At 41.5% G+C, this 14735-nt stretch overlaps 1 protein-coding gene across 4 annotated transcripts in view; it reads right to left on the bottom strand.

Annotated features, from left to right (window-relative positions):
• Nucleotides 1-14735, bottom strand: part of PLPPR5 (phospholipid phosphatase related 5) — a 53749-nt gene that overhangs the window by 23663 nt on the left and 15351 nt on the right. For all 4 annotated transcript variants that reach the window (XM_054038662.1, XM_054038661.1, XM_054038663.1 and 1 more), the window contains 2 exons: nt 4449-4581; nt 1199-1449 (listed from right to left, as the gene is read on the bottom strand). In XM_054038662.1, coding sequence (XP_053894637.1) covers nt 1199-1449; nt 4449-4581 — 384 coding nt within the window. The remainder of the gene's footprint in view (nt 1-1198; nt 1450-4448; nt 4582-14735) is intronic.

Below are 14735 nucleotides of genomic sequence, written 5' to 3'. Positions count from 1 at the left end.
ATCAATTGTCAGCTCACTAAAGGTTTTCTAAATATAAATAAGCTTAAAAAATAAACATATCCAAAGCAAAGACTACCCCATTTGAAGGCAAAAGTTTATCTAATGATGAAATTATCTATTCAGGCCTGTAAGGACCACAGAGCTATACATTTGCCTTGGTGCTCAGATGTCACTTTATGAGCTTAGATTAGACCAAGAGGCTCTGAAGTGAGGCCCTGTAGGTGACTATATTAAGAAGAAAAATGTGGATTTGGCTATGAATTGAAAATGTGCTCTGTGAGCTATACTCTATGATTTTTAAACTGTAATGTTTGAATCAGCCTCATTGCTACTTCCTCCTTCACTATCTCCCACCACTTCTTCTACAGCCTCTGCAGCAGCTCTGGTGTGATCCAAGTCTACCCAGAGCAGCTCCTGTCCCTGCCCTGCAACAGATGCTCAGCAGTTCCCCTGCTGGCCATCAGCTATGTCACAGGAGAGGAAGGAAAGAACAGTTCTGGCTGTTTCATTCCCTGCTTCCCTGGCCAAGAGAGCAAGCTAAGGGCTCACCTGGCTTCTCCTGAACTCCAGCAGGGGATTTACAGATGCCTTCCCTTCGCACCACCATCTGAGTGGCACAAAAAGAGACAGGGACAGGAAATCTACTCCAAAGTATTGACTACGGCTGCTTTGTCTTTCTAAAAGATGTCTGGTCCTCAGGCTGGACACCACTAGATTAGATGCACATACAAAAATCCATAGTAATTCCACTGAATTTAATGGAGTTACTCACAATTTACACTAATGTGAGTGCAGAATTTTGCCCAGTGGGGCTCTCTCTTTGACCACTGTTCTATTCCATTACTTAAGGATGAACAGAACTGCCTTTTTCAAACAAACAAACATGAAATATATTTCCCTTTTCATAAAACCAATTCCTCCTCAATGTTTTCCTTATAATCTCCCTATTTCTAGAGCCTGTGAGAGTTGTATCCATGTAACTGATAGCAGAATTTGGCCTAATGGTTCAAATTTTCAAAGGAGCCTCATTACTTTCACACAATATTTCACATCTAAGTTTTAGTGGATGGAAAATCTCAGATATGTGACCTATTATTGATAATTATCTTAAATTCAAAAAGTAATAAAAATATTTCAGATTGCTAATACACAGTCTACGCTCAAAGTACAATGAAATTACATGGTATGATGTACTTACAGTCAGATACGTAGCTGCATATACACTAAGAGCTGCTTCTTTGGATGGAAATGTTTTTCTGGCTCTCATAATAAGATCTGGGTTTCCAGTACAGGCATGTGCACCACTGATGAACTGTGTGAACTGTTGACATCCAAGTGCTGTATAGTTGGGTTTACAAAGTGCAAGAAAATGTGGTGCAAGATTCCCTGTTACTACTTGTCCAGCATTTACAAAGATATCTGTAGCAAACAGTCCAAATGCATAGATTCCTAAAGAGGAAAACAAAGTTAATTTCCTACTCCAGTACATTATATATTAATAATACATAAGAACATAAGAATGGCCATATTGGGTTAGACCAATGGTCCATCTAGACCAGTATCCTGTCAGATGTTTCAAAGGGAATGAACAGAACGGGGCAATTATTGAGTGATCCATCCCATCATCTAATCCCAGCATCTGGAAGTCATAGGCTTAGGGACATCCAGAGCATGGGGTTGCATCCCTGACCATCTAAGTTAATAGCCATGTGTTATGCGAAGGGGATAATAACACTTCCTTATTCACTTTCTCCACACCATTCATGATTTTATAGACCTCTATCATATCTTCCCCACCCACCCCGCAGTCACTTCTTTTCCAAGCTGAACATTTCCAGTCTTTTTAATCTGTCTTCACATGGAAGCTGTTCCGTACATTTAATAGGTCCTGCCATACAAGACACCTCAAAGCACCTCACAGATATTAAGGGTCAGATCGTGGCATTAAGCTCCAAGCTTGTGCTGGAGATGGTCCATACCTGCACAGCCTCACAGGGGCATTGGAAGGTGCCCGAAACTCCCAGCGCCTTGGAGAAGTTCAGTCTCTCCCCACCCTCTAGAAAGGTGCAATATGTTCTTTCCTTCTGCAGGCTGCCTGCTTCACTAGCTCTTACAGTTGAGAAGAGGATCCAGGCTCTACCTCTTTCTAACTTTTTGGGGTAACTAGCGGACTTGCACTTGGAGCATGGGAACTGTAACTTGTCTGGCCCATGGGCGGCAGTGCAAGGGACAGTGGGCAGGCTCTTTCAGCTTTCCATCCAACACACCAGCTCAAGAACCAGGAAAGTCAGGCCTGCATCAATAACTTTAAGACATACTAGGAACCACACATATTTTCGACAAGCATCTCTTTTTTCCCTCAACTATATAAACTAGCTAAAGTGATGAATTATTTAATATAACTGTACATAAGCCGTTTTCAACTGTCTACCACTGGATACCTTTTTGTGCATGGCATGTTTATCAAAACATCAGCATAGCATGGTAAAGATGTATATATAAGAAATTATTTATGCCAAAGGATTTATCATGAAACACATGTCAGTGAAGTATTAGCCTTTTATATGCATTGTTTTATTAGTGTGGAAATACATTTATCTGATTATTCAAAGAATAATTGCTACTATTTGATGTACACATCGTGTTTGTTACCATTCCTGCTGGGAACAGTAGCTAGCACTAGAGGGAAGGACAATCTAGTGATTAGAACACTAGCCTAAGATTTGGCAGAATCTGGCCCAGCCATAGATTTCCTAGACAAGTCATCTAAGCCTTTCTGTGTCTCAGTTCCCCATGTACAAATGGGGATAATATTACTTCCTTATCTGGCAGAGTGTTATGACGAGAAATATATTAACGACTGAGAGGAACCTGGATACTATGGAGGAGAGGGCTGCAGAAGTACCTGTGTGGCTAACGATTAGTTTTTTTTTTTTAGATGACATCTCAGAAAAACTTAGAAGAACCAGAATTATTTTTGAGATGGCTTTGCACCTCTTAACTTCAGAGACAGTAAGTCCAGATGGTTACTGTTCCATACCAATGATCATTTATTTTGGATTGCTAGAAATCATTAAAAGGTGGATTGTGCCTGTGTGGCTCTGCACGGAAGGACTCCCTCAGTCCCCCGGGGGTACACTGCCCCCAAATGGGTAGGAAGGTGACGAAGATGCATGGATTTGGCCTCACCCCCTCACTGGCCCTAAAGAACAGTAAAATTTACTCCTTCCTACTCTCCCTGATTGCTCTTTGCTTCTGTGCACTCGAGGGTTTATTGAATGAGCAGCAGTGCAGGCACAGATTATACATGTCCCTACATTAAGAAACCAAGTGGAGTGGGGGTAGCTCCTTTACACCATCCCTTCCCATCCCCATAGATCAATGCAAAGCCCTGGCACAGTCTGGTCCTTAATGATTTCTACAAGCCCAATATTATTGCTAGTATAAACCTGCTAGCCAGCTGGAATGACAGTCTCTGACGTAAGATAGAGATGCCACAGACATTTTCAGGCTGTAAAAGAATGGCACAGCTGTGCCCTCCCTTTACACTTTAGGGCAATAAGGGAGGGATTGTGCATCCCTGAGGCATCACCTCCTGCTCATCTCCATATTTATTCAAAGGTTCCAAAAAGTGACATTTGGAAACTATTTTATGGATATATTAAGTGGTATTTTTTTCCCAAATGAAAGATTACACTGCACTAAACAGCGGCACTGAGATTCTGGCCCTACTGAAGTCAATGGGAGTTTTGTTATTGACTTCAGTGGAGCCAGAGCTTCACCCTAGGTGTATATAACTGCTGAATCAAAGCCTGAATTACAAAGTACCTAAGCATGTGCTTAGCTTTAAGCACATGATTAAGTCTGACTGACTTCAAGTTGGGCATGTGTATATGCTTTGCTGGCAGCCAAGCCAAAGGCCCTAGGAGCTGAGATACCTCTATACTCCCTGTCTGCAGTGGGCCTGGTCAGCCAATCTACCCTGTTGCAAGTCTGCTGAACATGTCTCTACCCCTCACTTGGCCTGCACCCAGTGCTTAATTTGTAATGAAAGAGGCCTGGGGTTCAAGCAATTAGGTTCCAGGGCTCAAGCAATTTTTTTACATTCATAACTGATGCAGCAAGCCCAGAGATGCTGGGGCTATGAATTGCCAAGCCTAGAGGTGCCAGGGCTAAGCCCTGGCACAAATTAAGCACTGCCGGCACCCAGTTCTTGCTATCTGTGCTGCTGCGAATAATAACTGCTCACCCAAAACTCCCACTGGCTGCCTAAAAGAGCAGTGCTAGGTCTACAGAGGAGTGCATACATGGGGAAGAGACCCATTACATGTGTTGTTAGGATTATATGTAAAGCATTTGATGTTACATAGCGTTTTTCCTCATTTGAAATCTTAGGATATTGACTATTTGCATTTATTAAACTATAAAAGCATTAACTTTGCCCATACCAAGGAATCGGATGGTTCTGCGCACCAGTGGATTTATATAACAACAGTCTCCAGTTAATATGGTTTTTTCTTGGTTTTCAAAATCCCTTGTAGCTAGCTGTAGACAAAACACTGCAGTTTCTCCAATGATTATCTAAGGAGGGAAACAAAAGGGGAAGACATGGTACATCAGAGTTCAGCAAGCATAAATACTAATGATGTAGAGATGATTGTTTGTTTTTCTTGTCCTATCTTAACCCTTCCCCAAACCAAACAAACAGAAACCCACATAAGTGAGTCAAGTCCTGCACAGTTAATCTACTTGTGAAGGAAATATGCCATATAGCTTGTTTTAATTTATTTGCATAAAAAAAGAGGATAACCTTTCATAACAGAGACTTAGCACTTATACCCACGACCCAGTTTTCAGGAAAAAAAATTCTTAAGTTGAGAACCATGGACTACATAATATCTGAGATATGTGTAAAAGCATCAGGAGTGAAGGGCTGATGCTGTGAGGTGCTGAACACTCAAATCCTATTGACTTCAATGGGCACTCAGCACCTCACAAGACTGGGCCCTAAATCATTTGATCACAGAGGAAATACTCACTCTAAAGCTTCTGTTCATATCGGGAATTGTTTGGCCACAGTAGGTATTTAAGGGACAATGATTGCCTATTTTGCTAAGCGAGTTTGTCAAGCTCGATATTAGCTTTGTTCATCACACTTCAACAAAATGTCATTGCTGATATCTGAACACTCACTGGGCCCTGTTTCACACTTTACAATCTTTACACAAAAGTGAATTTATATTTGAAATGCTTTTAGACCACACTTTTCAGCTCTGTCAGTAAGAACTGAAACATTCAGAAACACTAAACAAATGCCAAGTTGAAATTTAAAATAACCTTCATAAAGTGTACATCATGTTATCATATGGCTATACACTGCTCTTGATTTGCATGTGTATACACAACTGAAGTTTTTTATATAGAGTACTGAAGTTTTATACCGTGTACAGTATTGTGGGGTAAGGGTGGTCTAGTGAATAAAGTGTAGGGTTGAGATACTGTATACCAGGTCTGCCAGGGTTCAGTTCACCATGTGATCTTAGACGAACCATTTTACCTGTTTGCCCTCTGTTAACCCATCTACATAAAGGGGATATCAACACTTATACCCATTTACACAGCACTTTGAGAACTTTGGATGAAAAGCAGTATACCGAGTGCCTTGCTATTAAATTCTGGAAAGACAGCAATCCCTATTCAAATAAACAATGCTGTATTATGGCCCACATTTTTAAAAATCTTCACCTAGGAAATAATTAATCTTTTTTAAAACCACAAAATGTTTTTGAACAGCTTTATGAACGATATTATTCACAAAAACATCACACCAGGATATAAAGAAAACTGCAGGCAAATGCAATGACGAAGTTGCAGCCAACAGACTAAATGCCACATTATCTGACTCAGTTATTATTTAGATTCCCTCAGAAAACTTTTGGCTAGATTGTGACATGGACCACTCATCCACACAGGGGAGGAAATGGCCTGTTTATAATACCGTAGTCCAAATAACAAACAACAACAACTCAGGAAGTCTACATGATTGGAATGGAAGGCAAAATTTGGTCAAATACACTGATCTTTGATTTTCTCTGATTGTAGACTCAGAAGCCAATCTAACTGCATACTTTTTAGATTAAACACAGTAAATCCAGTACACAAGCTACCAAACTTCCTTCCTCTCCATTTTGATCTGTCTCAAATGTTCTACATCTGGGAAGTACAATTCCTCTTTCTATACTTCTTTTATCAAGTTATGATTCAGAAACAGTTAAGTACATGTGTAAAGTTTAACTCAACCTTGAAATCTGAGTTCATCAAAACAATGGCAATGATAACAAGAGCTAAGCTTAACAACTCCTACAGCTTTCATGAAAAAAGCTGTAAATATGTGAATGCGATGGCTGAAACCTCTTAAGATCTGTTATGTGCTTCACAGGTTTCTCCCCATACCCCTGGAGAACAGAAAATCTAGGATTTAATATTAGACAGTTTGAACATATTGGACCAGATTCTTCCCTCCATTGTACCTGTGCCAATCCAAAGATCCTCAGTGGAATTACTCCAAATTTCCACATTGTAACTAAGAGCAGTATCTGGCCCTTACTATGAATTCCTTACATGTGCATGTCATGAGACAGAATGCAGAACCTTCTGCTAGTGCTTGCAATGTCAAAGTTGCTTAGTATCTCTGAATATGCTGATCCATGGGAGGCATAAATATGGGTTCCCCTTCTTAGTTTACAGGAAAGCTGGGGCTTCTCAATGGGACAACCAGGCTTTCCAAGTATCCCATGTTTCTATGTGGGACAGGCACCCTGGCCCATCACTTGGCAGCTTGTCTCTATTGGTTGTATGTGAACCCTGACAAGCAGCAGTGATGGTTCTCCTGTTGCACCTCCTGTCTCTGTTGGTAGGCCAGGCAAAGACAAGTGCTACCCATGGCATCACCTGGATCACCTAAATGGATCAGTCATCAGCTGTCTTTAAGACTGCGCCGATCACAACCCATCTGCCATTCTTCTCCACATTTGTCTGAAACATTTTACAATGTCATCTTCCCATCTTCTTGGAGGCCAACCAGGTGGTCTTTTCTGTTCTCGCAGGTACAACTCAGTAATGATTGCGGTCCACCTATTGTCCATGAACTGTGCTATGTGGCCCGCCCATCGTATCTTATTATATCTGCTTTCCACAACAATATCTTTCACACCGCTGCATTCTCTAATAATTTCATTTGGGATATGATCCAGAAGGGAAATTCTCAACATAGCTCGTTCCATTGCCCTTTCAGCTACTGACAGCCACTGTTCTTCTCTCTTTGTCAGTGCCCACGTTTCACTGCCATACAGCATGGCTGGCAGCACTGTTGAATTGAACATGTGGTCTTGTTGATTTTTTCTTTGAGGATGTCCTTGATGGAATTAAACGCACACCATCCTGCCCGAATCCTTTGCGAGAGTTCTCCGTTCATGCCTTGGCGCATATTAACTTCTTGGCCCAAATATATGTACTGTTCCACCTTCAATTTCTTCTCCTGTTACCATTATTTGGGCTTTTCGTAAGATATCTGAACACATGTATTTCGTTTTGCAACGGTTCATTTTCAGAGCGACCTGACTGCTTTTCTTGTCAAGTCTTCGTAGCATATTATGCAATAGTATTCTGCCTCTGAGGTGAAATAAGTTATTCTGGTACTTGATGTGCAGTTTCGGGGGTCAGAAAGTTTAAGAACTCTGCTGTAAGCAGAGCTGTTGATGTGCCAGGCCCTGCTCTGTGCCCTCAGATATAATGTACAATGAGTGGAATAAGTCATTGTGCACAACAGGCAATCATTTGTATTCCTTCAAAACCTGAACGCTGATGGATTTCTCCCAGAGTTTGGTGACAGAGCTGTGCTGGCAGCTCAGATAAGCTGTTCTTCCCTCCCCACAGCCTTCTACATGGGCACAACTCTGCCCAGAATTCAGCCTCTAAGTTGCTGTTAGAAGGTAATTCTCCTCTCAGATTCTCACAGCAGATCCTGGGCCAGATTCTGTTCCCTACTCCATCTTAGTAGTGCACATATCACTTGCCCTACCATCTCCATGTGGGTAGCATCTCTACAGGGACGGGGGCAAAGGGCCCATGACCTCACCACTTCCCTGCCCCTTTGCTGTGATTTGAACGCCTAGTATGGACTAAGAAGGAGCAATCACTGCAATCCCCCTAGTACAGAGGCTGCTACAGTGCCCAGCTTTGCATGGGGAAAATGTGTAAAGGGAGGGTACTACAGAAGCTTATCTCAAATATATTGAATTAAATGTGATTATCTGTGTACTTTTCCCCTCCCCCCAATAACTCCGCAAACAAAATTATTTTCCATGATATTGTTCAAAGCCCAAAATGAAAAATTCTGTTAAATAAGTCAATAATTATCCTGCTGTCCATGGTAGCATTGATACACTTATAGGGATACAAACGTACTGAGAGTGATGAAAAAGTGACAGAGAAGTTAGTAGCAGTATTCATTAGGTTGTTTTGTTTGAGATACACTCACTAGCTTGGACCGTTAAAGGGAAGAGCGCATTCAAGAATTCAGAGGTCAAGGATGGATTCTATAATTATTATAGTTATTGAAGAATGAATCCTAGATTTAGAAGAGATTGTTGAGATGGAATTATAATGTATAAAGGTATCAGGAAAACAAGATGTGAATTTTCCAAACAAAATAAATTTTACACTAAATAAAATATTCACCCCATATATAGGTCTTTAAAAATCTTTAAATCAAAATGCGGTTTACCTGGCTGTCTTAGTAGGACTAGCAGGAGAAGGATGGTGCAAGTGATTAAGGGAACTAGCCTAGAATTTGGGAGACCTATGTTTAAGTCTCTTCTCTGCCTCAGTCTTCCTGTATGATCTTGGGCAAGTCGCCCAGACTCTGTGCCTGTTTCCTATCTGTAAAACTTCTTCTTCTTCTTCAACGCTTAGCCAGACAGTCGGCCATAGCGATCGTTTGCCATTTGGTCTGTTACTGAGCAATTGCAAAGGCTTGACAGCCTGAGAGTCCAACATCAGAACAGACTTCATGAGCCCATATACTAGGGGGTCTCCCCTGGACTGCCTCCACCCCTCAGTTGGTGGAATTTTATCCCAGATGTTACAAGTCACCTGGAGAACACTGGAATGTCTTGTGGCATCCTTGCAACATGTCCGAAAAGCATAAGGCACCACCTGTGGACAATGGCCCCAATAGACTCTAGACCCAAACTACCATAAACATCTGCATTACAGATGAAGTCATTCCATTTTATGCTCCGTATATGACACTGACATTTTGTGTGGAAAGCCTCCAGCTTTGTCCAGCCTGCGTGGCGTAATGTCCATGTTTCGAAGCCATACAACAGTATGGAAAGGATACAGCTCGAATAAATCCTGAACTTGGTTGTCATACTAAGACGATGGTGATTCTGTATCTGTTGTAAATGGCCCATGGCAGATGCTGTGACACCAATCAGCGTAGTCAAGGTCTGTGAGTGAGAGATCATCAATCTCAATGCCTATGGAAATGACAGAATGCTGCATTATGAAATCCATTGCCTGACAAAAGAGTGCAGGGGCCAAGACACAGCCCTGCCTGACACCAGATACTGATTTAAAAGAAGCTGACATCCGGTTCCCCAGATGAACACGGGCAGTGGTTCCATTATGTAGCTCTCTAATCAAGTCCAGAAGAGTGGTAGGGACACTTTAAAGGCCTTTCATAATGTGACACGGCCTATTGAATCAAATGCAGCCTTAAGATCAACATATGCTACCTGCAGGGGCTTCCTGAACTCATGGTGTATCTCTGACAACAAGCGAAGGGCCAAAATGGTGTCTAATGTGGACCTGTTCCTTGTAAAGCCTGACTGTTGGGGACGATGCTTCTGATGTGGCAAAGGCTCCAGGCATGCCAGTAAAACATGCGCAAACACCTTCCCTGGAATGGAGAGCAAGGTGATCGGCCTGTAGCTCTTACATTCACTCTGTAGTCCCTTGCCCTTATAGAGTGAGATCACAATACTATCCTTCCAGGCGATTGGCAGGGTTCCAGTTCTCCACACCAGATGAAAGATGGCCAGAAGTGATTTTGCTATTTGTAAAACTGGGATAGTGATAATTTCCAATCTCAGAGGAATGTTGTAATTAAAGGATTGTGAGGTACTCAGATACTATCATAATGAGAGCCATAAAGCATTAAGATAGATTGCAGAGGATATGTACATTACATGTTAGGTTGCAAACTTCATTATGAATACTAAGATTTCCACAAAGAGAGAGGCAGAGATATACATACTCAGGAAAAGAAGAATCATCCAGAGAAAGCGCACCAGATGCTAACCCATAGGCAAAGTTGTCTCCCCTACACTTAATCTCCATGGCAAATATCTTTCCTGTGGTATGACCCATACTACATCCAGTTCTTTAAATTGAGAGGAGGGAAGTCGAACAATATTATTTTCATTTGATATAATTTAATACCTTGTTTGTTTTCATGGCTGTTATGCACGGGTCCCACAGATTCAACAGTGTTCTACAACGTAAATCCTTTTTCTGTTCACTTTTCAGGATGATTGTAGCATTTAGCACATATTTCCTAGATTGGCTCCCACTGCCAAAATTATTTCAGTTTTTTCTGCATTAGTCATCTTCTGATACTATCTCCTAAACAATCCAAATCTTCTCAAGTCAGGTTGCACTGATGCTCTTCTGCCTTTCAGTTTTAGCATCATGTGTACATTTAGATATTTATTTTCTGTATCGCCTTACCATTCATACGGTATATTCCGAACAACAGAGGTCCTAAATTCGAAACCCTTTTCAAACTTGAAATATCACAATACACCTGGCTCACTCCAATTATTAGATCTAGAATAGCTGTGACCTCGCTGGTTCTTCAATGTATTGGATAAAGTAGTAACCTTCTGCTAACTCCATAAACACGTAACCTTCTTTACCTTTCTCTACTGTTTACAACAGACAATATCCTTGTAGATGAATTACTCTAGCACATGGCTCCTAACATCCTAACAGACAGATTTTTCGTGAACCACCTCCCCTCTCATTCACAGTTATTTGGTTCATCTCCTTTCTCATTCACAATTGCAGAACACCCCTGATTATACTTAGCAGGATTAAAAAAAGATTGAACATTTATGCAGATAAGAATATCTAATTATAATATTAGATTAGAAGGAAATTGTTCTAGGAACAGATTCTCCTGTTACTGCCCACTTTAGGATTTACTGAACCTCCCAATAGAGCATCAGATAGTACCCTCTGTATGTGACAGGACACTAGACTACACAGACCACTGTTCTGATCCACTATGTCAATTCTTATGTTTATGTTCCAATTACAGCAATTGCTCACATGCAAAAATAATTCTGGGAAAATATTTATGTGGCACGTTCTTTAATGTGCTAAGTGTTTTGTCCTTCTTGAAAATATTGATGATACTGTCTACTTCTGCTCCTCAATTCATTCCTCTCTCCGACCAGTTCTGTTTGTCTCAACTGGAAACAACGGGTCTGATTCAAAACCCACTGAAGTCACTAGGAGCCTTTCCATTGACTTCAACAGGACCACACCTAATGACAGACAGACAGCACCACATAGTACACTAAGAGCTGCCTGACCACCTGAAAGATGTCCCCATATCACCATGGTCCAGAGACCAGCGCACAAGAACCTCATGCCTGAGTTCACAAGTCCTGCTTTTCTTCCAGATTTGTGAGAGGAAAAAGCCCAGGCTAAAAAATCTTAGTGAAGATGGGTGAGAGGAATGCTTCTCTCTAGTATGCTTTTTGTGGGAGAAATAACTTCAGCAAAATGTGGGGTCTTATCTTACAGGCCCTCACATTGATTTCAATAAGAGTTTTTCACAGAAAGGGCTGCAGGACTAAGGGGTTTGTCTTGTTGTTGCTGATCTGCCTTCAGATTTTTGTTTTCTTAAAATAAAACAAGATAGTGTTGCATTTCTGGCCAGCATTCACCTCCAAGTGACATCAATATTCACTTTCGAATGATATTAACATCCTATAGAGCATGCAAAATCTAGCAGCACAAACTGTGGTGCTTAGTGATTTTGTAGAGTAACTCTACAATCTCCTTTAAACTAAAATTGGCTTATGAGGTGACAGCCCTGGCAGGAAAAGCAGTGGCAGTATTACCAACAGTAGCAATTTCAAGTTCATTATGCAGAGCTTTCCCTCGAGGCCATTTTCTTTGTGGTTCCTCATTCTCATTGCTTCTTGCTTGTTTAAACTGACTGAGAAAGCCATCACTAGTTTCCTCCTAAACAAATTTTCTAGTGTAAATATGACCAAAAGTTTTGAGGAAAAAAATCCTTCTAAAAGAAATGTATCGGTTGTTAATTATATAGAGAATAATCAGCACATAGAAATACAATAACATTGAGTAACCACTCAGCATGTGTTGTGAGAGGACGCAAAAAAGAATTCCACAATTTATCAGGAAATGAGCAGCAAGGAAAACTTAGAAAATATCCTTCAATTTTCCTTATCCATTATTAGGAAGGGGGTCAGTTCAATGCATTTAAAGTTACTACTGAAAAATTATTAGTAGTATATAAAATTAGATTTGTAAATATTAGCAGCTTTCGCACAATTTTTATAATGTAGAAAAACGTAGGTTGCATATCAGTCAGTAAATTAGCTAACTATTTCTAACGGTATTAAATGCTCTTTATCTCACTTTATGATATATGGTATAGTTAGTCATTATGTAAAAACAGTGAAAGTTGTTCACTTTATACAAATTTTACTTCTGCTTATAGGTGAAAAGTGCATATTAATCAGAAATGTTATAACCAGAGGTCTTCAAGGGAATGCTATGTGAAAGCACTTTATAAAATATAAAGTGACCAGCTTTGTCACTCAGCCTTCAGCCTTTGAATTACAATAATTTGTTATACTGTTGTATTTCACCAGCATGAAACAGAATCTTTTGAAGTACATTGTGGCTAAAAGCTTTCTTATTCTGATCTTTTGTACTTATCCGTGAGTACCTTCCTGTTCCCTATGGAATGTTTATATGGTCCCAGAGATGAGTTCTCTGCATAGCAAATTATGCTTCCAACATGGGAAATGCATCATCTGAGGCCAGAGTTCAGACACATAAAAGACCGTTTTTAGATATGGTTATGAGGATTTAGATTTAGGCTATTTCTAATGCAGTTATGAGAATCTCCTTTACATGACCATTGCATAAGGGAAGAGTGTAAGTCTTGATCTGAAATGTACACATCATAGGCTAGATGTTGAGATGCTAATGCCTGATCATGCAAAAGTGGAGGTGAACAATAAGTCCCTTGTGCAAAGAGCAGCCTTGGAGAGATTCTGCCTGTCTGAGGAATAATCTCTCTGCTACACCTCTTCCAACAGTGAAGCTCTGCACTACTTCCCCTATTCAAGGCTCTGAGTTAAAAGGCACAGTCTAGCCCTCTGTATTGTTGTCAAAAAAGGCAGCATCCAGTGGTCTGTTATGCATGGAAACTCCTTGGATGAATAGAAAATGGATAAAACACTATGGAATCACGATGGGATTGCTCCTAGAATTGCTATATGGGGGCCCCAACAGGCTGCTCTCTTAAAATTGTCACTGGTACAGCTGCATGATGCTGGGACAAGGAGCATATTCTGGAATGTCACATTACCAAAGACAGAGTAGATAATCAATTCCCTCTACAAATAGCACTGGTGAGGAAGGGGAGCAGTGGCAGGGCTGGCTCTGGCTGTTTTGCCGCCCCAAGCAAAAAAACAAAAACAAAAAAACCCCAAGAAAACGTGCGGGGCGGCCGGAGCCAGGGTGCAAACTTTCGGTGCCACTTACTTGGCGGCTCGCGGCTGCCTCCCCCGGCTGCGCTAGCTAGCGGGACTCCCTGTGCTGCCCAGCTAGTGGGGGGGAAGGGGGGGAGCGGGGGGGTAGAGAGAAGGGGGGTAGCCAGGGCTTTCTTCAGCCGGGGCGCTTGCCAATCGGCCCCTCTCGCCACACTGCCTGCTGGGAGGGCTCCACGCCGCTCCCGCCTACAGGTGAATTGAAGGTCAGTGGGGAGAGAAGGACGCGGGCTGCTGGGGTTGCTGCAGACCGGGCACCGGCTGGGGCTGAAGGAGCACGCAGCCCGCTTGCAGCAGGGCGCTCCCCTCCTCCGCACTGCCGCTCCCTACAGCGGCGGCCGGAGCGGCAAACCAAAAAAAAGGGAAAAAAAGGGCGGCTGTGCCACCCTAGGATTGGATGGAATGCCGCCCCTTAGAATCTGCCACCCCAATATATCTATCTTTTTCCTGTTGAAGTCGCGATAAACCTCCCAATGAGTTCAATGGGAAGAGGCTTGGCCCCTAAATCCTTTTGCAATTAGGGATGAAATAAACAGTTCAAATAAAATGCGGGGTTGAAACATGAACTCTAGAAATGAATGCTGTCCCAAGAACTAGCTGAAGTAATGCCAGCAAAGCATACTGATAAAGGACTAAGTATCAACTTATGGGGAAGGAGTCTAATGGTTCACATAAATCAAACAGAAGAGATCCGACAAAAATGTGAGGTTTGCCCATGATCATTTGTAATTATCTTAAAGTATTTCCTTATGGTCCTCACAATTCTAAGCAATTACTGCATAAGGACAAAATATAACTAGAGATGAATTAAAGACACACTAACATCCCTAATGGAGAAATACTTGATGGTAT

Source organism: Malaclemys terrapin, chromosome 8 (assembly GCF_027887155.1).
Source record: "Malaclemys terrapin pileata isolate rMalTer1 chromosome 8, rMalTer1.hap1, whole genome shotgun sequence".
Lineage (NCBI taxonomy): Eukaryota > Metazoa > Chordata > Testudines > Emydidae > Malaclemys > Malaclemys terrapin.
Note: the sequence above shows the minus strand (reverse complement) of the source record. Positions and strands in the feature narration are given on the sequence as shown.